This window comes from Coffea arabica, chromosome 8c, assembly GCF_036785885.1.
Source record: "Coffea arabica cultivar ET-39 chromosome 8c, Coffea Arabica ET-39 HiFi, whole genome shotgun sequence".
NCBI classification, from domain to species: domain Eukaryota; kingdom Viridiplantae; phylum Streptophyta; class Magnoliopsida; order Gentianales; family Rubiaceae; genus Coffea; species Coffea arabica.
In genome coordinates, this window is record NC_092325.1 from 44,176,466 (window position 1) to 44,201,748 (window position 25,283).

Consider the following 25,283-nt stretch of genomic DNA (forward strand, 5'->3'; position numbering starts at 1 on the left):
CAGTTGCAGCCAGGAACAAATTAAATGCCGATCATCGGTAACCTTGAATTTATATTTGGTCCTGGAGGCATACATAAAGAAATTAACCAAGTAAATACAACTGCATTTTGCTTTAATACTCAATAATTATTTGAGTAGTTATTTAGTTCTCTAGGTAATTTCTTATACTCCCAGATAGATTTGGAATTGGCATTTGTTGATTTGTCTAACCTTTTGCGTCGTATTCTTGCTGACGCATTAAGGGCTTTGGTTGAGATTTGGTCTAAGCTTCTTGAAAAGTAAACAACAGCGGCAAATGGGATCTGAATCATTAGCATTATTCCATCCACTGCTGTCCTAACCTAACCTGAATTTCCATCAAACACTTGAATTTCCATAATAAACAAAGCCAATTGGCATATATAATTTATACTTTAGAGACAATAATAGGGCTTGGGCACTTTTATATATAGTCTTTGGTCAAAGAAAATTGCACAGAAGATCTGCTTTAATAGCCCTTAAGTTCTAACGTGTGCAGACAAATGAGGCCAATCTTGGTCTTGACTTTACGAGTACAACGTAATGTAATGCAACGGCACGCTATAAAAGGTAATGGTCAAAATACGAGAGATTTTATATTATGCAAAACCGCTGTACAGTAAAGGGCCTTTAAAATATTATTTGTCTGCGTTAGGTGTGTGAAACCTGTATAGATTAAATTACTTTAGATTTCATGTACCTAATAACGCCCAGTGGTCAACCCGAGCCTTCTCAGGCTTGGTGGTGCGGGAGATCAAGAATCCGAACCTTACCTTCCACAAAATTTGTCATAATACGTGACCGTCTTCATTCATCAGTAACTGGGTGGTTTCAACTTTCAAGTATTTTAATTAAGCAGATTGTTTTATAGCAGGAAACTAATGGTCTAGCCGAATCATGAGAGAGAATGGTTATAGTAATATAGACAATTATGTACTTAATTGGGCTCAGTTTATGCCATAATAATTAATGTTTTGTTCTGCAAGTATTTAAACCTTCAAATTCATTTGGAATTTTCTGAGACCTTGCCTCAAAAGTTCAATAAAAAAATTCTGGAGTGCTCTGTTTATTTATTTATTTTTTTCCCTGAGGGGGAGTGGGGTTCAGAAATGTTATGGGAGCTAACCACCGTCCATTATAGTAAAATCGTTAAACTTGAGTTTTTTTCTTCCTTCTTGTTTTTCCTTCAACTTCAAAAAAAATAAAAAATAAAAAAAAATCAAGCAATGTGGAATTTTTCACCGCCATACATTACAAGACCTTAAAATCGCAAGTGAGCCGTGAAACAGACAATGAATAAATCATCAAAATATTTATAACGTAATAACAGCAGTATAGCTGCAACAACATGAGGTGAGCTGAAAGGAATGGCTGGCAAGTCTTGCAGCTTAGAGAGTAATGGATAGAATTCCTCAGATCAAATGGAGATTGGGTCCAGGGTAGTGAATGCCCAAGAGCAATATGAGGCTGCAATGGGCCGTCAAATACTAAAACATGTTGTCGTCTAGAGCCAAGACAAGCAGATGAACAGTGATTAGAAGGAAAGTCCTCGGCAACTCGAGTGTAGACTACATGGAGGGATCTTTCCTCTGTGCTTCTTTCAGGCCCACGAAGACTACTCTTAATCGATTGATAAGCTTTTCAAGATTAGACTAGACTATTTTGGACTCCTCCAAATCAAGGGAATTGGAGAAGCCTCATTTTGACCAACAATTATATTAATTACTGCGGATGTCGAAATCATGCAAAATTTCCATTTGACTGACATGGATTAGGTGCTGGATTGCTTAACTTGTAATGACTGTCACTAACATTCATCCTAAAACTTCCTAATTTAAAATTTCATGAACGGAAAATTAATGTATAAGAGAAAAGTGAAGCCAAAATCTTGAAACTTTTCTGCATTAATTTCCCGTAGAATGATGCCATGAATTTCCAAATTGCTTCCTGTTTTTTTAAGTCCCTAGAGACAAAGGCATGATCACCAATTTTCCCTTTAATCTCCTACATGTTGACATGTTTCCCTGATCCATCTACAACTACAAGACGCCTATCAAGCCCGTGAGGGAGTGTTGGCACGTCAATCACTGGCACATCAATCACTGTTGATATGGGTTGGATTATGGCTAACCCTTTTCGTCTCAACTCCAAGGAGCAAGAAAGTGTGTGTGTGAGTGAGTGACATAGATGGGGACTTCCCACATGTGACATTTTGGGACTTTAGGGTTGTCCAGCGCATGATGTTTTTTTTGTTCATCTTCTTCAGTGCTGGCTTGGGATGGATATCTTGGGATCTATATATTCTCTCAAATTTCACACATATTTCTTTCTTTCTTTCTTTTTCCCGCCCTCCAGATATGATGATCTGTTTTTATGAGACCTGAGACCACTGGCGCTGGCAGGGCAAAGGGAATGGAAGATGCTAATGTCATGTTTCTTTCTGCACAAAAAGCTTGGACCCCTTGGAATTGCCTTTTTTTGCAGTCTGTGGTAGGACAATATAATGCGTGTTTGCTAGTTGCTTATAGTTTATATGCATATGGGGTCGACCATCTTCACGTGAGCACCTTCCTTTGTCGAATTCTTGTGCACATTGCCTCATGATTGCTTTGCTGTGATTTAGGATTGTATAAAAGTTGAGGATTGAGCTACACGAATAGGATTTGTATGTACAAAAGTAATAGTAAATGTGTGTACATTATACCTTTATAAATAAATATGACGTGTAAATGTTAATTACTCCAAACTATCACGAAATCATCAAATTGCATTTTAGTCTCTTTTTTTTTTTTTGCTGGATTAATCTCCCTGCGCTCGTGCACTCCGTTCCCCAAGAATATACAAGAGGTAGAGAGGTGAGTCGAACATGCAATCTTGAAATTTAATGAGGCTACCCGTCCGAGCCAATCTCAAGGGGTGCATTTTAGCCAACTTGAAATGATAAAAATTCGTGCAGGAATTAGATAGCATCTTTAGGAGGACCAAAATCCGCTGTGGCCCGTGACTGAGTAATCGAGGAAAAATTTTCCACTCTTGCTTGGTTTCCTTTTCCTCCTTTTGGCTTTAGCATATGTTTCTTTTCAGGAGGTTAACCCTTGTTCAAGTTAACGACACTTTATGACCATGTTATCATGTGAAAGAAAAGAAAAGAAAAGATCGACAGCAAAGTAATCATCTCCTCGTGACCAGAAAAGGGGTGAATCAACCAAGCTTAGTGTTATTTCACTAGTATTCAATTATAGATAACAAAAACAAGACAACGGTCTTTTTCTCCCTTTCTGGTCGAGTAGGGGTACTAAAAGTGGTGACACACACCTGCCAAGTACATTGTTCAAAAAAGATCCTATGCTTCATAATTATATGGAAAGGTGCGTAATCAATTCAGGCAAATCTCTCTTAGTATGATCTTTGAATGCCGTTAAACATTTTCTATTACCAGAATTGTTTTATGACCTACAATTATTAGAAGTTGATGGTTCCTTATTTTGGTGTCATGGATACGAACTGTGGTTCTCGAAAGAACCACATCTTGAGTAAATACCAAATGGAAGTAAAATGTTATAGAACTTATCATATTTTAATAGTACTATTACTCTTGGGGATAACAATTTGTGCCTATTCCCATTGGCGGAGTCAAGACCTATGGCCAGTGGAGGCGGTATTGTACACCTAAAATAATGCTGGTATTGTGTAAAAAAGTTTTAAATAAAAATAGGATTTTTATTATTGAGTTTTCGTATTTTAAAAGTATCAAAGTTATTCTTTATTCAAATAGTAATCAAATTTGTCTTTTAATAGTATCAAAACATTTATGCTGTAGAAGAGATATCTAAAAGAAAATGATTGTTCAGGGAGCTAATGTAAGAGGAATGAGAATTTTTCATGATATAAGGGGACAATGTAAAGGAAAAAGGGTTTTTTTTTTTTTTTCAAATTTGAAGATGTGCAATTATAATAGAAACATAAAAATTCTTTCAATTTTACAAAGTTGCAAGTGTAACACAATGCGGCTCTACCATTGCCTATCCCTACTATAAAAATTTGACAAAAGGATACCATTGGGGAAACAAGTTTTTTTTTCTTTTGGTGGGATGAGCACCATAATTTGCTTTATGGTTGAGCAACGAACAGATCAGCTGGCATACTAATTACAATGTCCCGGGTATGGCTGCAAATGGCGAGAGGATCGAGTACGAGCACGACTCGAGATCGGTCAACATCACGTTCGAATTGAATTCAAACTGATCAAATCGAACTCGAGTTTAAAAATATTAATCTCCGTTAGTTTGCGAGCTCGATTATATATATATATATATATTTATTTATTTATTTATTTTAATAGTAAAAGTACACATATATTCCTAATATTTTATTATTTGTTAAAAAATTATTATTTTATTTATTTTTAAAAATAAAATAATAATTTTTAAAAATTTTTTAACCTCGAGCTTGAGAACATTTTGAGTTTGTCGAGTTTGAGTTCAAGTTTCATAAAATTAAGTTGAGATTGGGTTCGATTAGGCCAAAGTTCGACTTGACTTAACTCGTTTGCGCCCGTAGTCCCAGGATATTTTCTTTTCTGCTTTTGTTTTTGCCTTTGAAGAGGGAAAATGGTGATTATTGCATTACTCAAAAATATTTTTCTTTTTTTTTTCCAGCATTACTCAAAAATGTGTGTCAATAATGAATAACTGCCTAAAGAGTCCGTAAAAAGTCAAGGATCTCATGCAGTTAGAATTCATGTACAATATTCAGTGTGCTAATTAAGTACAGACATCAAACTAAGATGAATAGGACCCAAAAAGATAGTGTAGATAGAATGGTAAAAATGATAACATGTATGGCAATTACTGGAAAGAAAGTCACCTTATCCTAAATAATGTGTGAAGTTTTTTTACTACCCGTAATTGAAAATTCAATTATGGAACATATGGGTCAGTGTAATCAATTGATATGTCCACCGGCGGCACATTCATGTGCTTGAACTGAAATATTTATTTATCATATTCATGTTCGGTAATCAGTCTTGCCCACAAATTAAGCTAGAGAATTTCCTCTCTTCCGACCCGAATTCAGTGTAATTAATCAGAAGGTTCCCCAGTCATTTTGCAGAGTGAAAAAGTTAAAATTAGTTTGAACATCAAACTAATCTGACAGATTGAGAAAGATTAACAAGAATAGAGAGTTACTTTTTGCATAATGCATCATTGATTAAATTTCTTGACCTACATGTTTAAAAAAATTATCCATTTAATTACTGGGAGTAAATTGCAAAACCATTAACTTAAAAAAAAAAAAAAAAGAGAGAGAGAGAGAGACACACACAGGAGAGACTTCAAGCTATTGCATCGACATCATTCAGTTGCATCAGTAATATCATACATAGGGTTACATCATCCTGATTTAAAATTTGAACGGCATATTCAGTGAAACATCCCTGTTAAACTCTCCATGGTTTAAGCTATCCAATGAACATCTCCATTTGGTCCTCGCAGGGATGATGAAATGCATTCTGGAAAGTGCCATATATAACTCCTGGACATGGACCATGCAACGTACGTAGTTAAAGATGAAACCCTCATTTATCCAATCAACAGCTATTATATATGGTGCTAACTTTCATACGAGTTTCTCACATGATAGCTTAATTATTAGGCCTTTTGCTTGATCATAGTTGAAAACAAAACATTCTTTCCTAGCTAGCTTTCACGGGCTCTGTAGTTCTGAAGCTTTCGCATCAAGAGAACTAAGATTGATACCATTTGTGCAGCGAACGCCATAAGGGGTAATCGGATTAAGGGTAACTCTCAATCTCATGAGAAAGTTGGGAAAGTTGAAGGGGACCATCCAGTGAAAATATTCAGGTTTCCAAACGATCCCTGTAGATAAAGGCCTATCCCCAAACATTAATGTTGCATGCCCACCAAATTATCCTTGCCCGCTTCCCCGAGTAGGTGATTGATTTGGTCTAGGACATTGACCATCTGAAACTTAATAAGCCGAGCATCATTCATTCCGATTTCTTCCACATCAATTTCTGCTTCTTTTTTTTTTTTTGTCATTTATCAAGAACACAAGAAATACAATAACAGTGGGGGAATAGTGACAAGCCTATTTATGAGCATTTGCTGCTTGCTACTAATCTTAGATTAGGTGTAGGCTCCACGGAGTTTTTTTCTCCTCACACTCTTCTTGTGACATGAATTGACATGAATGCTTTCTGCAATCAAGGATTTTTCGGACAAAATCCAGTTAATGTTACGTTGAAGTCCCTCTATTTTTGAATCTTGGAAGGAGAGGGACAGTGAATTTCTTGCCTGAAACTTAATAAGCCGAGCATCATTCATTCCGATTTCTTCCACATCAATTTCTGCTTCTTTTTTTTTTTTTGTCATTTATCAAGAACACAAGAAATACAATAACAGTGGGGGAATAGTGACAAGCCTATTTATGAGCATTTGCTGCTTGCTACTAATCTTAGATTAGGTGTAGGCTCCACGGAGTTTTTTTCTCCTCACACTCTTCTTGTGACATGAATTGACATGAATGCTTTCTGCAATCAAGGATTTTTCGGACAAAATCCAGTTAATGTTACGTTGAAGTCCCTCTATTTTTGAATCTTGGAAGGAGAGGGACAGTGAATTTCTCTTTTTTTTTTTTTTTTTTTTTTAAATTGCAGATCTGTAAAGTAGTTACCTAATTCTAAATTTCTGTTAAACCTTTTTACTCTTAACACATTTTAGTTGATCTCACACAACAAAATGAATGTTATTGCATAGAATTTTTTTCCTGATTCACATTGATCAATTTTATGCATAGTTACGTCTTAATTAGTTCTCTATTTGTTCCCTAGATATATAAAAAGGCCATGCGATATTCAAAAACACGAAATTGCTCTTGTATGCACATTTATGCAGAACGACTTGTGGTCCGACCATGTGATGTAGTTGGTTCCATTGTATCCTAAGTATAAGTGGTGGTTGAAGATGACCACACGTACATTTTCCCCAAAAAAAAAAAAAAAAAAAGAAAAGGGATGACCACATTCAAAATATAATGTTTGGTCTAGCGTTGGCGTGGCCCCGTTTTCTTGAGGCATGAATAAGGTTTGGCAGTTAAGAACTGAATCCCTAGTGAATTGAAAGACAGAATTTCAGAGTTACTTTTGCTAGTAATGTCTTCTATCATGAACTACAAGAACTGCTATGCAAGAACTGTTATGGCCAGAAGTACTGGATAATTTGCCGACAGACATTCGTTCCGGATTGCTTCTCACAAGGGTCGTGCATGTGTGAAGATTACGTTAATAAGTAATCTATAAGTAAGTACTCACAAGTTGCGAATCACTTCCTCACAAAGGTCTTATTTTCAAATTATATATAAAGGTTAGGTGATTTATAAGCATTTTTAGAAACGATATATAAGTAGTTTTGTATTGTGTGAAGGTTACGTTAACAGGTAATCTCTAAATATATATGTCATAAGTTTTGAATCGTTTCCTTGTAAAGGTCATACTTTCGAATTATATATGTTGTTAATGTGAAGCTAGATTATGTTAATGGATGATCTATAATTGTCTCTGTAAACTATCTATTATAATTTGGGGGACAAAACCATCTAAAGTTTTTGTACCAACAAGCAAGAATAAAAATGTAGACAATTTGATCAAAGCACATACGCCTAAGATAGGATAGCTCACGCGGGATAGGATTGCAGTTTAACTATGGTGGCTAACTAGCTGGTGAAGACCACCTCACGCTCAGCCCATGACCAACTTTAAAGCCAAGAAAAGTTGGAAAACGAAACCACCATCTTTGCCTTGCCCTCTTCTGTAAGCTTTCGAGGTATTCATGTCACACGTATCAAGTAAAGCAAGCCATGTACTAGTAAACTGGTAATAGACTGCATCTGTACCAAGAGGAAATTATAGACTACATCCAAATTCAGATGATGGAAACTAACTTTTAACAATAATCAAAGTTTAGTAGGTGGTTAAAGGCAATTGTTTTTGAAAAATAGTAGTAGTAATTGGAGTGAAAAATCAAATTGAACCGTATGATTAAAGATTTAAGGACAGAAAAGAAGAAGAAAAAAAAAAAACTTGGGACACTGAGGGTCACGTTTACCAAAAGTTGAGGGAGATTATATGACAAATTACCATAGCCTGGACGGCTTAAGGATTTCTAAGTCAGTGGTTAGAAATTAGGTCGGATATGACGAGGCCAAAAATGAACTGGATATGATCCTGATTGAACTGAATTCTCCAAGGCCGAACAAGATGTAATTAAACAAAAAATAGAGGACCCATATTTTTATTACCAAAAAAAAAAAAAGTAGCTAGTGCGATATATATATATATATATATATATATATATATTTTTGTGTTTTGATTGGAATTTGTTGGAATTAATCGGTCAAACAAAAAAAAAAAAGCATCAACTGGCTAGATTACTATTTAGGATCTTAAAACAGAAATCCAATCAAAGGCTACAGACTGAATCTCCAGGGAAATTTTCAGCTGAGATCAGGTTTGTTAGAAAACTATGGGATACCAGAATCCCAACAAATTAAGCCGAGTCCGACAATTGAAAGAACGATTGGTGGCGGCATATGATGAAATCCCATTTGGTATTTTGTAGCGGTGGCAAGCCAAGGTTAGAAGTATATATACCCCCTTTTGTGAGGTCATGAGCCTTCAATCATAAGTTCCCTACTAGATTTGAACAACACGTTGTCTTCTTCTTCTTCTACTATATCCGTAAATATTTGAACCGCTTCCTACAACACCAAACGGCTAATAGCTTTTGTATTTATCGTACATCGTAAGCATGCCATTAATTACTACATTCCGAGCAGTGTTGCCGTACCAACACTGGCATGGGATCTCTCTATTCAGCTCCTACTCACAAGCAATCAGCTTCTGCTCACAAGTAATGTTTTGATAATCGGATCGGATTGACCAGAAGCCGTTTATGTTGAAATAAAAAAATTAAACCTTTAAACCAAAGTTGAATCGATCGAACTGGTCAATCACGAACCAAAGACTCTTATGATTCCTTAATTCTCTAATCCCAATTTAAAAACATTGCTCAAAAGTCTATGGGTTCTAGTACTAGCTAGTTTTGTTTCTTGATGCTATCTTAATTAGGTGAAAGTTGATAGAATATGATCCACTAAATTATAGGAACATATATAATAGTTTGGTGGCTATGATATCATAATTTCATACTTTTTTAAACACGAATCCATTGTGGGTTGGCAGTAATTTCCGTGCGTGATAGCACTCTACATATTTCTACAGCGAATTTATTGGATACTTTCTGGTTAAAAAAATCAATCTAGTTCGAGTGATCTGCATAATTAAAAACATACAGTCGGACAGAAAAGTAGAGCAAAGAAAGGAGAAGAAATAAAAATTAGGTAATTATTGAGTTAGATACATGCTTAGTTAAAGTTGCTTAATTAAATAATTGGGTGAAGGGGTATTAATTTTGGTAACAGGTCTTTTTCTGGAGATAAACTAAAAATTAAAATAATCACCAGTGATTAATACGTTAACTACGTAGTCTCGGGTCCTGTGGTGGTCATAGTTGACCGTTGGGGAATTGGCTCCGTCTTTTGGTGGCAAGCTCCGTGGTTTCCAACGACTCCGTTGGCACTTGGCATAATCGAAGCAAACTCACCTCTATTGACTCTTATGTCCTTGGCTCGTCCTAAATAAATACTTGTCAATTGAATTTTTTGTCTTTTTTCTTTTTCAGTTGATAAAATATATTTGTATGTAGAAACCAAACGCATCTCAATTTAGCAAGTAAAAAATTTTTTTTTTCGCTCTTGCTTTCGAATAAAATTTTTTGATACGCCTTTTGAATTTTTTATCAAATCAAATGATAAACACGTATGATAAGCAATAAATAAACTTTTTAAGTTGTGTAAAATACCATTCACTGAATTCATTATAATTTTAAACATTTTATTTATATTTTGCACGGTGCAAATCCTCGACATTCTCTATCTCACACAAGCGCGCGCACACGTATCTATACAAAATATGTTAGTTCATTTCTTATGGATTAATTAAAAAAAAAGATGTTTTCTTCCGTATGATTAAATAAATCAAGGCTCTTGTTTCCTTATTCTTAAGCAATTTCTTTTGACCTACCTTTGTTATTTTCCCTTCTCTTGTAAGTAGTTTTTATTTTGAGGTGAGAAAACAAGAAACTTTTCAGTTCTAGATGGAATGGACCTAGACGATTGACTGGTTGATTTAGTTAATCAAAGTTGATACCGCATGGGGACATTTCGGCTGCTTCGAGTACAAGACTCATCCGCTGGAATTTTCGACTTGACGTCCATGTTGTAGCGAGGGACCCTTTATCCTTACTTATTTAACAGCAAAAAAAGAAAACCGAAAAGAGGAGGAAAAAAAGAAGAAGTAGTGCATCTCTTTTACGATCATAATTCATTAAATAAATTTGGGAAATCATATAATAAATCTAACAACTCTAAGCAATATGTCCCACCCGCCATGATTGAAAGGATCCTATAAACAGGGCTTGAAATCGCTTAGAGCCTATAGTCTTTTTTTTTTTTTTTTTAGCATCATGCATCCAATTTGATTTTATCGTTGAATAGTGAAAAAAGTGTTTTTAATCCTTACACTGTAATAATTTTTTAAAAAATTAAGATTCAAACTATAATTATTATTAAAAGATATAAAATGAATAAATGATACAGAAGGGACCGTAGAATTCTCTTACATTTATATTATGTTTAAACTAATTACAAAATTTTGAAATTGAATTGCCATGCCGCTCCTCAATTAATTGTTTCATTATCCAAAACATCAAATTCCACAATAATGGTCAAATTTTTCAGCGGATTCCACTATACCAGAATCATATAATTGATGCTACAATAAATACATGCCCCTTGCTCTTGGAAAACAACTTGGAATCCTATGCTTGCTTGTTTATCAAAATTCCTTGGAATCCTTGGATTCTTATGAATATGGACGAAGCCAAGTTAGTCAAAAAAAGAGAAAAAGGAAAAAAGAAAAAATGAAACGCCTTCCAAGGGCATAATTGTCATTTTGGCACCTACCACCGTCACGGTGACTCCTTAGATCAGACGATCAATAAATATTTGAAGATTAATTTTACCGAATCTCTGATCACATATCTTATATTAAACAAAAGAATATCTCAAAAAAAAAAAAAAAACAAAACAAAAGAAGCTTCACTTGTAATTTTTTATTTTGACCTTTTTGTTCTTTTCCAATTAGTAAAATTAGAGAATAAAATGACGTCATTATAAAAATGGGACTATCACTGTTACATATACTTATTACCCTTGCATCACTCTTTTAACATTTTGGAAGAGAGAGAGGGAAGGCAACCAAATATTGGGCACGACTTCATCACTCTTCTTTCACTTCAGATCTGTTTCACATTTATTTTAGGCTCCCAGTTCATTCTTGAGTTCATTCCGGAGAGTTTAGCGTCGAACCCAAATATAGAAAGACGCCATTTTGGCCCTGAATTGGACTTGCATTCACAGCTGAGTCAACCCGGTGTCACTGTCTGGTGCAATTTCTTGCTTTCTTTCTCTGTTTCTGAATCAGTTCTACTGATTTTCGAACTGGGTTTTTGGAAATTTGGGTGTAGGGGTGGTCATTGACAGGAATGGTGGATTTCCGGCGACGTTCGCCGGAGCTCTGGTGATCAGAGCTGGGCTCCGGCGAGGTCTGGCATTTTCAGCTGAGAATATGTGTTTTTGATGCTGAAAAAAGGGAAAAATGTTTAAGTCGGCGCGATGGAGGAGCGATAAGAACAAGATCAAAGCTGAATTTAAGTTGCAGTTCCATGCGACTCAGGTGGTTCATTGTTGGACAATGAATTCATTTAATTTCAAGCATTTTTTCACGTTTTGATGTATATATATATATATATTGCTACGCATGGTATAGCAATTTGAACACTATTTAACTGGCAAACTACTGGTCAAAGTTCTTTTCTTTTAAGAAGATGATTACTGTCGCAATGTAATTTGGGATTGAAGGTAATGGACTTTTCTTGAAAATATAGAGGATTATGGACGAAATTCTATCTTTTACTGATTAAATATGGAGAGTGGGATGCTCAGGCTTTCCTTCTTCTTTTTTTTTGTTAAAAAAAAAATAAAATTTTGTTTGTGTGCATTGGGGTAGTTGCTTGAATGATGCATTGAATATCAGATTGTAGTCCAACAGGAGTATGAATGGGGCACTTTTTTTTTACATTAAAATTATAAAATCTTCAAGTTCTGAGGTTTTAATCACCTGCATTTTCTTGGCAGGCAAGCTTTTTTTTTTTTTTTGACCCCTTCCTTGCAAGACTTTATTTTTGTTCGTTTTGTGGGAGATTTGCAAGAAAGGAGTGAAGTAAAGATTCAGGAATTTGTGCTTTAATGTAGGTGTCACAGATAGGAGGGGATGGACTAACGATATCTGTGGTGCCTGCCGACGTTGGGAAACCCACTGTGAAATTAGAGAAGGCAACATTTCGAGATGGTAGCTGTTTTTGGGATACTCCATTTATTGAAACTGTGAAATTTGTTCGAGAGCCAAAAACAGGGAAGATCCATGAGCGAATCTATCACTTTCTCATCGGAACAGTATGAATTGTTTTAATCAGATGACTTTTAAACAGTTTGCTTTCTTCCCAAGTGACTTGTGTCTGAAAGTTGCTTTGATGGGAGCTTTTGCAGGCATCTCTAAAAGCTGGAGTTGTTGGGGAGGCTTCCCTTGACCTTTCTTGTTATGCATTGGCAACAAAAATTTCCTCTGTCTCTCTGCCCCTCAAAAACTCAAAATCAGCGATTGTATTACATGTTAGTCTCTGCTCTTTCTGAAACATGCAGGCTGAGAAACACAATTATTGATCTTTGTTACCAGTAACATGTTTCTTTTATTTCGATTTTGTCCTTCGGGACCTTTTCTGGCCCTTTTGATTATTAACAAATACTCAATTGATTTTCTTCAAACAGGTTTCAATTCAGAGGATGCTTGATTCAGTTGATCACAGGTGCCGAGACATTTCATTTTTGCTCCTGTTATAACGTTAACTCTTGTTCCATTGTTGTTGGCTGCTGTGTCACCTGGACTCTTAAAAGATTTTAATGAAAATATTTTCTTTCTTTGTCTTGGTAGAGAGATTGAAGAAAGTGAAAATCTGAAACAGAATTCCCAAGATAGGAGCTTAAAGGCAAAGTTGAGCAATGGAGATGTGGAGGGAGGAGGGATCAAAAAACATACTAACGATGTAAGCTTTTCTCTTATTTTTTCCAGTCAAATGCTGAAGTGACCATACTTGTTTTCTTCCTATTGTAAGATGGTGCAGAATTGTAAAGACTTGTCTTTTTGTAACACTACGTGCCCTCAAAGATGAAGATTTTTTGCCTAATTGTATTACTGTTGCTATATCATTTTGTTTTCTCAACCAGAGTGACTGATGAATGTGTATTTTCTATTTGGGTTTAATCATTGCTTAAACAGGAAACAACACTCAATGTGAAAACAAACCACAGTTCTGAATTGAATGGAAACTGTAGGGCATCTAGCGGATCTGATGTTACAACTTCAAGTTCAGATAGCAGTTTGGGACTCAATACTCAAATTCAAATCAGACCAACCTCTGATGTTTCTGAACAGATCAATGAAGAGTGCCAGAAATCATGGGAATGGCTAGGAGGTTTGGTTCTTGAAGAAAGTACAGATGACTCATCAGGCACTCCTAGAGAAGCCCTTCTAAGAGAGATTTCTCAGGAGGCCCCCGATATTGTTGTTGAAAAGCTTACATCTGAGCTTTTAGCTTTGGCTAGACAGGCAAAGATGTCTGAGTTGGAACTGCAAACTCTGCGCAAACAGATTGTGAAAGAGAGTAGAAGGGGACAAGAGCTTTCAAGAGATATTAGTAAGTTGAAAGAGGAAAGAGAATCTTTCAGAGAAGAATGCGAAAAGCTTAAGGCTTTCCAGAGCCGTTTAGAGGAGGCAAAATCGAGAAACAAGATGCAATTTGAAGGAGGTGATCCCTATGCTTTTATTGAGGAACTTCGGCAAGAACTGAATTATGAGAAGGACCTCAACAATAATCTTAGAATCCAACTTCAGAAAACGCAAGAGTCAAACTCTGAATTGATTCTTGCTGTCCGTGACCTGGATGAGATGTTGGAACAGAAAAATAAAGAGACATCACGTCTTCCCAATAAATCAGCTGCACTTGATAGTGCCAAAATGTTACAAGAAGCAACCTATGGGCGTGAAATAGATGATGATGATGAAGAGCAAAGAGCATTAGAGGAGCTTGTTAAGGAGCACACTGGTTCCAGGGAAGCACACATGCTGGAGCAAAAAATTGTGGACCTGCAGAGTGATATAGATATCTGTCGGAGGGAAAAAGAGGAGATAGAGATGCAGATGGAGCAGCTTGCCCTCGACTATGAGATCTTGAAACAGGAAAACCATGACATCTCCTACAAACTTGAGCAGAGCCAGCTGCAGGAACAACTCAAGATGCAGTATGAATGTACATCGTCTTATGCCAGTGTAAATGAGCTTGAAGCCCAAATTGAGAGCTTGGAGAATGAACTTAACAAGACGTCACAAGATTTCTCAGATGCATTAAACACCATAAGTGAACTTGAAGGACAGGTCAAGACCTTGGAGAATAAACTTAAAGAGCAATCACATGAACATTCAGATACATTCATCAGCATAAGTGAACTCGAAGCACAGGTCAAGACCTTGGTAAATGAACTTAAGGAGCAGTCAGATGCACATGCAGATGCATTGGTCACCATAAGTGAACTTCAAGGTCAGGTTATGAGGTTGGAGAATGAAATTAAGGGGCAGTCAGCGGAACACTCAGATGCACTGAACAGTGTAAGTGAACTTGAAGACCAGTTGAAGAACCTGGAGGAAGAACTGGAAAAACAAGCACAAGTCTATGAAGCTGATATGGAAGCTCTTACTAGTGCCAAAGTGGAGCAAGAGCAGAGAGCAATAAGAGCTGAGGAAAGTCTTAGAAAGATGCGATGGCAAAATGCAAGTACAGCAGAGCGGCTTCAGGAAGAATTCAGAAAGCTGTCTGTGCAAATGGCATCTACATTTGAGGCGAATGAAAACCTGGCTGCCAAGGCACTGACTGAAGCCAATGAGCTCCGTCTACAGAAAAGCCATCTTGAAGAAAAACTCCATAACGCTTCTGAGGATCTCCAACTGGTCAGCCACCATTATGAAGCAAGATTGCATGAGCTCTCTAATAAAGTGATTTCCATGTCCAATCACATGGAAGAGTTGCAGTCAGAGATTCAAGATAAATCTGTCCAACTTGAGGATCAAGTAAAGAGTGCAGAAGAAATTCAGCTGCATCTCATGCAGGAAATTCAGATGCTTAAATCTGAAATCAGTACGCTTGCAATGGAAAATAAAAACCTTTCGGACCAAGCAGAAGAAAGAGAATCTCTTAGGTTTGAAATAGAAAACATGAGGAGGTCATCTAAGGAACTGGAATTGCTATTACTGCAAGCTAACAATGAAAGGGCTGAACTTGAAAGCAAGGTTGCTTTGGCAAAGGATAAAGAAGAGCTGTCACTGAAGGAATTACATAGCATGAGATATTTGAAGGATGAAAAGGAATCAACAACCAAAAATCTTCAGATAGAGGTTGACAATTTCAAACTTCAATGTGAAGAACTGAAGCAAACTTTGTCAGAGGATGCATTGGAGAAAGAGAAATTGAAGAAGCAAGTGCTTCAATTAAAAGGTGACTTGAAGAGGAAAGAAGACGCATTCAACAGCATGGAGAAGAAGATTAAGGATAGCAATGGTCGAGTAACAGCTTCTGATGGAACAAAGGGAACTTCAAAAAATAACAAATTTCAAAATGCCTCTCGCACCCCTAAAGAGGTTGCAAGTCTGAAGGAAAAAGTAAAATTGCTAGAGGTAAATGAGTTACTGCACTTAGCTAAACTGAATTGTGGCATCGCTCCAGATCAGAAACTAAAATATGTTTGACTTCTCCAAAAGCATTTATTAACATGCATATAGCATGAAATTCCTTGTGATCAGCATCTGACTGTTTGAGATCTTTTCATATTTACTTTTCTATGCTTGATTGAAGGAGTTACCATCATGTTTCTGTGATCGACAGGGTCAAATAAAACTGAGGGAAACTGCTCTTGAGAAATCAACTAGTTCATTTTTGGAGAAAGAGAAAGATCTTCAGAATAAAATTGAAGAGCTAGAACAAAGACTGGAAGTTCTCAATCATAATACAACAAGCTTTTGCCAAGAAAATTGCTACAAGGTCAGCAACCCAAATTTTCTGCTATGCAATCAAATGGATAGCTGAATAGTTGTTTCACTTGTCCATATTGCACTATATGTTTAAATTCATCGCTGATATTAGATTCAGTTTGTTCCTCTTGTAAGTAAATGCCACCATTCATATACAGGGTTAAGATTCAACAAGCATTCTATTGAAGTATTCCTCTTGATATCCTACTAAACCACATTCAAATTCTACTTCCTTATCGAATCAATTGTGGGCTTAGCCAATTTATAAGCAACATAAGTTTTATACTGTCATTTGTCAGAAATTTAGTTGTAGCTAGGATTTGCTCCATGGATCGCAATTCTGTTATGCATCAATTTCATAACTGTCCACTGTTGGATGCAGATTTCTGAAGCTCCAAAGGATCTCACTCTAGATTCTAGACTTGCAGAAGAAGTGATGGATGCTACGGGAAAACAGAGCACCGACGCTTGCATAACTGAGGAAAATAGTGCCCCATCCTCAAGAAAGAGGTAGGTGTCAATTCACTTGGAAAACTTACTTACAAGATGACATTTTTATTATGGTCATCTGTAAATGCTTTTTATTCTAATTATATGCATTCTGCCCTCACAGCAGTCATGACGACTTGACACAGAATGATGTGAAATCCTGTGCATCTGATTCTAGGGTCGAAGAATTGTTAAGTGAATTGACATCATTGAAGGAGAGGAACAGCATGATGGAAGTCGAACTTAAAGAGATGCAAGAGAGATACTCAGAAATCAGCCTCAAGTTTGCAGAGGTAGAGGGTGAAAGACAACAGCTTGTAATGAGAGTACGTAACCTCAAGAGTGCTAAAAGGAATCCTTGAGTGAAACTGGAGATTGGACGTTGCATCAAAGATTGTAGGTTTGATAACATAGAGTTCAAAAAATGAAATAAAACAGAATAAATGAGATCGAAATTTGTAAATTTTTAACATATTAATGTCTTTTTGTCTTGCATATAATATTGGGCTTTGTAGACTGAATATACCAAAATTATGAGGTAGTTTTGCCATAGGTTAAATGTGTTTTTAACCATTTTTTTTATGTAATATAAACAAGTTGTTGATGCTGCTATTAATAGATATATCCATTTCATTTTTCCCAAGTTGGTGGAAGCTTACAGCTAATCGCCTTCAGCTTCCCTAGTAGCATGTCATGAAAGTCATGCAAAACAATTCGAAGGCTCCGCTTTGAAAGTTCAAACAGAAGCCGCAAATGACCAGTAAACTGGCTAAACTTGGCTACTTCCAGTGAACTTAGGTGGACCTGGTTTGCGCTTCACCATGAATATAATGAAGCTCTGTACCGTACGATGAGATCCATATGTTGTTAACATACTACGTGTAGTAATTAAAGTTGCAAAAGTTCAGCCCTCTTGCCCATTATAATTCATACAGGTTATTCAAGATTGTATTAAATTATCATTCATTGTCGTATTTTTGTGATTTAGTAGCTAGATTTACCTCATGAAGTCCGGTTTGTTTTGAGGGGGATGGACCGTAGCTTAATATGCTACTGCTGTTTTTCTCAAAGGGTAAACATAATAACATACGAAATTTTTGGTATCCATGAATACGGTATCCTTCCCAGCTGACCTATAATTAACCAGTTAAGAAAATTATCGGTCATTGACATTTAATGGCTCTTTTGGTTCACTAGCCGGTTAGACCAGGAAGCAGTTAACTCGATCCCTTTGGAAATTCCCAACCTCCGGATATGGTTGGGTTTGGCGACGTCGGTTGATTAATAATCAACAATAACTAAATTTGGAAATTCTAGTGCAACCTGATTTTAGAAACTGGAATATTGCTGCTTTAAATTGGAAACTCAAATCAATTGAGCTGTGAAGCCTGCCCGTCCCTAATCTAATTTGGAGACTGAAAGGTTACTACGGCGGAAACTGAAATTCTATTCTCACAAGAATTTGGTAATGATCAACCATTACAAAATCGGATGTTCAACAACATTACGTCTTGTGTCCGTGCTCTTGAACCTTTAGTTTCTTGGATCCATTAATCATGGACGAGACGAGAACATGGAAAACTGGTCCGATCTTTATTTTGATCCTCTTGAAACCATAGCCCGAAAACTAAAAAAGATTGAAGACTTCACAGCTTTTCGATCCACTTGTACTTCCTTGAAAGAAGCTGCAAACAAAGATAACTTCACAGGAATATGTTTGTGGCAGAATATACCATACTTGATGCTTCCAGGGAAGGATGAAGACCAACATGAACGTGAATTTTGCAGCTTGTTGAAGGAAAAAAATTGTATACAAGGTCAGTTTACCTGAAGCAAAACGTAAGATATTCTTTGAATCTCAAGGATGGTTCTTGACCATAGGAAAAAGAGGAAATATGAGGCTTTTGAATCCCTTTTCACCTTGTACCAAAATTCAATTACCACATTCAACTACCATGCCTGATTATAGATGGAATGAGAATCCGACCAGGACAGAAAAATTCATACACAAGATGGTTTTATCGTCAAAATCTTCGGACTTCGTGGTTATGGTTATTGTTGGTTGTGCTCAAGTCTTGATGTTCTGGAAATCCGGGGACAAAACCTGGAGAAGCATTGAGACAGGTCGAGCTTTCAGTTCAAAGATATTACTTGTTGCCTTGGCCCATTTTTTGGGATCAATTCTGAAGGAAATGTTTGGCGTTTCCACGTTTTAGGGCCTAATCCTACCGAGGCAGAACTGATTACTCAAATCCCTCGCGAAGAAGTGCATTTGTACATCATGGAATCGCCGTGGAAGTTGCTCGTAGTCGCGTGGCCCAATGCAAGAAGGCTGTTCTGGTCATGAAATCGTAAGCCGTGTTTTCCAACTTTTTGAAGTGGATCCAGCGAAGAAAACGTGGAAAGAGATCAAGAATTTGGGTGGGAATGCAGCCTTTATTGGCTATAGCCCTTCTGCTTTGATCCAGGCCTCTAAATTCCCTGGAATTAAAGCCAATCATATATGTTATGCCAGTTCTGGAATGCCTACAAATAAAACAACGTGAGAAGTTGGTCCGCATCTATAATTTGGACAATGGAAGCATAGAATCCTCGGATGAGGCAAGTAGGAGATGGTCTCCTCCCTTCTGTCGATCGTTTTGGGTTACACCGAATTTTTTATTTTTATTTTTATTTTTTGGTCTAAGGTTTTGCAGAAATTAATGTTCGTTCATGTCATTGTGTTAAACAAGATCCAGTTACCTTCTATAAACCTTGGAAAACAACTATTATTTAAATCTCCTTAAAACAACAAAGACATTGTACCCGAGATTTCGTGAACAAATTTCTTAAGCAGTTTTACCTTAAAGAGATTTGACATTTTTCTCTTACTGCTAACCATGATTTGGAAAGAATAGAAAGAATTGAATGGAACGAACTAAACCTGTTCAAAGACAGCCCCAATCCTGAATTTACCTATCTATCAGATCCGACACACCCGTCCCTCGTGCAGCATAAGAAATATGATTAATAACAAGTCAACTTACCTGATTTAAGGTGGATATATGCTAAACTTGTTTCTAATCACATTTGAGAGCAACTTAATAACGATCTATTTGGTACTGATGTCGATTAATTTGACTTGTAAAAGAGTAAACTAACTGAGAGAGTCATTTTGTCCAGGTATTTATGGAGGAACGACCCACAACATGTGGCGAGTCAAATTACCTGGATCATGAACTAAATACGATAACCACACTTCTTCTTCTTCGTCTTTTTTTATTGGGAAAAGGAAAGAAGCACTTCTAACTCAACCACTTTTAACAAAATTATTTTTAAATTACCAAAAGTTAGCCTCTTTAAATTACGAGAAATTGATAACCAAACACTTTAAAAGTACTTTTAGTATTTAAAAGTTTCTTCTTCTTTTTTTTTTTTTTGTAAATGCATCGCAACGTCAAAGGATGTAGTCTAAAAGAAAGTGTATTCACTAGAATTATAGCTGTCAAATAAACCCATTTAACTAAATTTACCTATACCCGCCCATGAATAGATGGGTATGGGTATCTTAAATTTTTGCATACGAGTATAAATGGGTTACCTAATAATACCGATTTAATAAATGAGTATTATTGAGTAACCCATCAAACCCAATTAACCCATTTAAAATTGTCTTCCCTCAAGCCTCCTCTCTTCTCCCACTTTTTTTTTTAATTTTTCATTTTGTCATGATATTAACTACTTTTATTTCATTATTATTATTATTTGTTGGTTTTATTTATCATTTTATTTTCTTTTAGTTTATTAACTTGTTCATTTTTTAACATTACCAATTTATGACAAGTTTTAGCTTCTTTTCTTACTTTTCCAAAATGAAATTTTAAATTTACACACGAAAAAATGCTAGGGGTTCAAAATTTTTGGATTAAATTTTTATGTTAACTTTTATAGTATTTAGTTCAAATTTTTATATTCTTATTGTTTAATTATTAAATAGTATGTAATTTTGCGACATAGAGTACAGATGGGAAAAAATTGATAATTAGCCTTATTGAGCATTATAAATAAATATTTAAAATTAATGATGGGGTATAAATTAATAACTTAGTTTGCAAAAATGAATTTATAAAAAGTTAAAATAAATGGGTAATTGGGTTACCCAATTTATTTTTTGACTTACCCATTTATACCCATCTAATTAAATGAGTATAAATGAGTTGATTCACTTATACCCATTATCCATTTTACCCAACCAAAATCCGCCCAAATCACCCATTTTGACACCTCTAACTAGAATGTTGTTTACAGTAGTTGGGGGCTTGAAAGCAAATCAATTTCTAATAGGGATTCTCCAGAGTTCTGTTTCAACATAATTCAATTTCTTTCCTGGGACCAAATAATAATCCAATACTTGAAATGGCTTTGGTCCAATCTCAACATCGACAAGCATATAATGCATATATATGTACTTTATTATCTACCAGAACCTCAAACAATTGGATGGTTAGCATCATGTGGTCTAAATAAATTTGGCTTTCCTAAAGTTGAGCAGCTGACCGAATCGCTGGGATTAGTTCTCTGCTGGACAGGTGTTTAAAATAACAAGATAGTACACTTTTTCTGGAGCATGACATGATCAATACGCCAATCACCAAGAACCTCCACATCGGAGATTGGCCCGGTTGGTGCATGATTGAGTATTAAAAGAAAAAAGTAATTCATAAAAATCAATTTTAATAAAACAAAAAGATTAAGCACAAGAAATATTCCTTCTAGAATCTTCTCCTACGTATATATAAACAAAAACAGAAGTTAAAAATAGAAGGTTGTCTCTGTCATGAGTTACTTTGCAAGTAACTTCCAAAGAAGTGGCTTAAAAGAAGAAGAAGAAGATGATGATGATGATGATGATATTGATGATGAAGAAGAAGAAACTTCAGAAGATGTGAAAGAAGAAATAAAACAAGTCAACGGGTGCATGAGGGGCACACGCTGCAGCAGCACATCACGTTTGTGAGAAGAGGGTTGAGTGATCATAATTTGTGATTGATCAATTCATAGACGATCACAAGAGCCATGACTAAGGAGTGATCTACTTGAGGTTCCACTACTAGACTCAATACATCCTCACCAAAATTAACTCCTGAAGATGATTGCTTTTGTTTTACCTGCAAAATTAAACGCAACAAATTGCACCTTAAGTATATTTATGGCCGATCTTAATTTTCCGGTTGGAGGAGGTGATAAATTGCATGTATAGCAGCTATAATCTAACCTCGGCAACAGCTTTGCCATTTGTGTCCGTTATTTTAAATGCTGATTTGTCTGGTAATCCTCGTATTTGATAGCTACTTGTCTCGGTTCCAGAAACAACATAGGTACGCATGCCTCCTTTGAGAACATTCCGAAGTTTTCTGACTTGGAAGCTCGGTGTCCTCTTGTTTACTTCAGCATCACTCCGTCTATAGCCATCCCAATGTCCAAAAACTGGCATTTTCTGCCAAAAACAGACAACCAAACGAACAATAATTATGAGTTTAGTCATTCATTGATTTCTTCATGCAAAGCTCAATTAATTAGCTATCGATATCACTAATCGAGCATTTGGTACCTTTTGCCGTATAGAAAAGAGTACGTTGCCCCCAACGTCCATGAGATCAACTTCCCGGCTATATTTTTGGCCATAGTTATCGATGCGGTAGACGAGTTTACCGTCGGAATCAAAAACCGTGCATCCGTTGCCATGGAATACAAGGGATTTCATCCATAAAGTAAATGATTCCCTTCCAGAGGTAATGTAGCAGGAAGAGGAAGAGGAAGAAGAAGAAGAAGAAGATGGTTGAGGATAAAGTCGAGCCATTGATGAGAAGTATTTGCGGAAGAAAGAAGTTTGTGTTGGTACTGCCTGGTGAGATATGAGAAGTATGAAGTATAAGTAGTTCCCCGGACGCTGGAAAAAGGGTTGAAAAGTGCATTAAAATATTGTGGTATGCGACCCCTACAGCCCAATTAAAATGCCAAATCAAAGCGTTGAGATAAACTTCAGTTCAAATGCATCTTTCATTGGCTAAACATATAGTTTAGGCAGCAGCATAATATTTCAATTTTGCTTTAAGTCATGCCTTAAATGCCTGCAATTTTAATTAAACGTATTTTTTTTCCAAAAAAAAAAAAAAAAAAAAAATTGGTCAACGGGGAGGATCGGTTCGATATGTTAGAGAAATTCGTCAGAGATGGCTTACTAGTTATATATAATTCAATTTCTTTATTTCCTATCTATTACAATTTCTCTTCCTATAGATCTCTTTTGAAATGGATCCCAACCTTCCAAGAAAGAAAGCTAATTCTGTTTAAATCGGAATATAAACTAAACATTATTAGCCTGATAACAAGACTTGAATCCGAACGCTATCAGCTCTTGCTTTTTCACTTGGTTATAGATGAAGTTGACCATACTTCACATAATTCCAATCCCATGCTCGTTTGGTTTGCTTTTGCCCCAGAAATTTTGGTAATTTTTTGGCCTTGATATCCCTTTGTACCAAGGACACATTAATTAATGCCTCAAGCTTAAACAAAAAATTAGAGGCAGACAAGAAAACATGGCTACGTCCTCCTTCCCTTGATCTACATGAATTTTATATTTCCATATGAAGGCAGACACTACGAGAGTTTACTGTCTGGTTATTTATGCTCAAGCATGGCGGCTGCAATATTTAATTGGGATAATTTTAGAAACCTTCCCTGAGATTTTTAATAATTTTACTGAGCTCTCTCGAGATTTTAAAAATTACATGTACCTCCCTTTTTCTTCTAAAATGACAATATTAGCCTTATCATTTTAATAAAACTCCTTTGCTGGGTATGCATATAGAAACAATGGGATTTATAATTATTTTTACTTTTTCCTTCTCTCTTCTTATTCCCTTCTTTTATCTTTTGCAAGTAAAACTATATAACAATAAACTATAAATACTGACTCTAGCCACTATCATTATTAGATGTTGAACTAGCAAATCTTTTTTTTTTTTTTTTTGGGACAACTTCGAAGGTGATTCAAGTATTTTGTTGATCTTTTTCTTTTTCTTTGTTTCAAAAGCATGCAACATAATTTAAAAGAAATTGTCCAAAACTACTACTAAACTATGATAGTTCCAACAAATAAAAAAAAATTCACAAGTCTAAAGGAATTATGACTATAAATTCCTCTCCAATTTAGAAGGAATATATCCCAAATAAAGCACCATGTACAATAGCCTCTTATAGTGATATAATTGCTTATTAAATAGTAAGCATAGGCATTGAAAACTTGACACTTTTTTCTTCATATTTGTGCTATATATTTTTCAATTGTTTTGACAAGTAAGTATAATTTTTGAAACTTCAAGGGAGCTCAAAGGAATTGATAGAAACCTCAGGGGAGGTTTATGAAATTATCCCGATTTAATTTTCTACTCTTTGGTCTGCATAGATTTTTTTGTTTATGAATTGAACTGCTACAACCTTATTATTTACTCCATAGTCGGTACCCCTAATACTTATAAGCAGGAGTTTAGTAAGGACTAGTTACTTAAATCGAGGTAAATAGCATTTTCTTTTGTACTTTATAAATTTGATATCTACCGTGTGAATTGAAAATTATGCATAGTTTTTTAATGTGGGCCTTTGGCTGCTATTTTCAAGAATCCTTTGTGAAACTATACAACCAACTCCCTCTAGAGTAGTCGAACACCACATTAATTGTGAACCTTTGACCTCCCTTTAATGTACCTCAATATGAGATATGTTTGTCCTAAATTCATACGGGTGTGTAGTACACTCGTCTAATCTAATGATGGTTTAGTTCCCGTCAGATTCTTCGGATTCAGTTGGACCTCCCCATAGAGTAGATTCCCCCCTCCCCCGCCCCCTTAGGAGTAGGAGTAGGTTAGACATGTGCCGTTATGACGAAAAAAAAAAAAAAAAACTATACAACCTCACGTACATGTCCCGTCTTTGTTTCAAGTTTGCTTGTTTGTGATTTATCAAGAGTTTGCCTCACTAATCCTTAGACTTTGTTTAAGGCCAACTTAATTAGTTTGCGTTCAAAATTAACAAGTTATCGAGCCATTTAGAATCAAACTTTTATGGTGCCCTGATCTACAGAATTGGTTCATGTATAACCAAGCAAGCCAGCTTGCTTACTCTCCTGGCAGCCCACGTTGGCGGCAAGGAAGGAGGCAAAAACAATCTCCGACTGGTTACTGCTGATGAACGTTGCATAGGTATTGTAAATTTGTAATGCGATGTTCTTTTAATATTTCTTACTAATTCATGAAAGCTACAACTTTGTTTACTACTAGTATACAACGTCATCAAACTATCTGTTTTTTTGAAACCAAGGGAATCTATATTAAGAAATTCAGAAATTGAGAGAGAGAGGGAGAAAGATTAACAAAAAACTTTAGATTAGATTTGAAAA

At 35.9% G+C, this 25,283-nt stretch overlaps 2 protein-coding genes across 4 annotated transcripts; one reads left to right on the plus strand and one right to left on the minus strand.

Moving 5' to 3' along the window:
- Positions 1-11,394: 11,394 nt before the first annotated feature.
- On the plus strand, positions 11,395-17,486 carry LOC113705258 (uncharacterized). 3 transcript variants are annotated; one of them, XM_072063558.1, is made up of 9 exons: positions 11,395-11,893; positions 12,472-12,672; positions 12,766-12,888; positions 13,045-13,082; positions 13,208-13,319; positions 13,553-16,000; positions 16,209-16,364; positions 16,737-16,864; positions 17,022-17,486. In XM_072063558.1, exons 1-9 carry the CDS (start codon positions 11,816-11,818, stop codon positions 17,203-17,205), a joined length of 3,468 nt encoding a protein of 1,155 aa, XP_071919659.1. In that variant the 5' UTR covers positions 11,395-11,815; the 3' UTR covers positions 17,206-17,486. The 3 variants fall into 3 exon arrangements, with proteins under 3 accessions (XP_071919659.1, XP_027082854.1, XP_027082853.1); XM_027227053.2 differs by having other exon boundaries at positions 11,668-11,893; positions 16,971-17,486; XM_027227052.2 differs by having other exon boundaries at positions 11,668-11,893; positions 16,968-17,402.
- A 4,102-nt stretch (positions 17,487-21,588) lies between these two features.
- Positions 21,589-22,711, minus strand: LOC113706467 (protein LURP-one-related 11). The gene is made up of 3 exons (XM_027228371.2): positions 22,434-22,711; positions 22,098-22,319; positions 21,589-21,990 (listed from the first exon to the last, which is right to left on the minus strand). The coding sequence occupies exons 1-3, from the start codon at positions 22,680-22,682 to the stop codon at positions 21,856-21,858; spliced, it is 606 nt and encodes a 201-aa protein (XP_027084172.1). The 5' UTR covers positions 22,683-22,711; the 3' UTR covers positions 21,589-21,855.
- Positions 22,712-25,283: the final 2,572 nt, after the last annotated feature.

Bases quoted from the DNA above. Each gene is read 5' to 3' on its own strand.
- LOC113705258 (XM_027227052.2), top strand. From the start codon at position 11,816: ATGTTTAAGTCGGCGCGATGGAGGAGCGATAAGAACAAGATCAAAGCT. The intron at 11,894-12,471 runs GTGGTTCATTGT...GCTTTAATGTAG, and splicing joins TGCAGTTCCATGCGACTCAG to GTGTCACAGATAGGAGGGGA. The intron at 13,320-13,552 runs GTAAGCTTTTCT...TTGCTTAAACAG, and splicing joins TCAAAAAACATACTAACGAT to GAAACAACACTCAATGTGAA.
- LOC113706467 (XM_027228371.2), bottom strand. From the start codon at position 22,682: ATGGCTCGACTTTATCCTCAACCATCTTCTTCTTCTTCTTCTTCCTCT. The intron at 22,320-22,433 runs GTACCAAATGCT...TGTTTTTGGCAG, and splicing joins TCTTTTCTATACGGCAAAAG to AAAATGCCAGTTTTTGGACA. The intron at 21,991-22,097 runs GTTAGATTATAG...TTAATTTTGCAG, and splicing joins ATGGCAAAGCTGTTGCCGAG to GTAAAACAAAAGCAATCATC.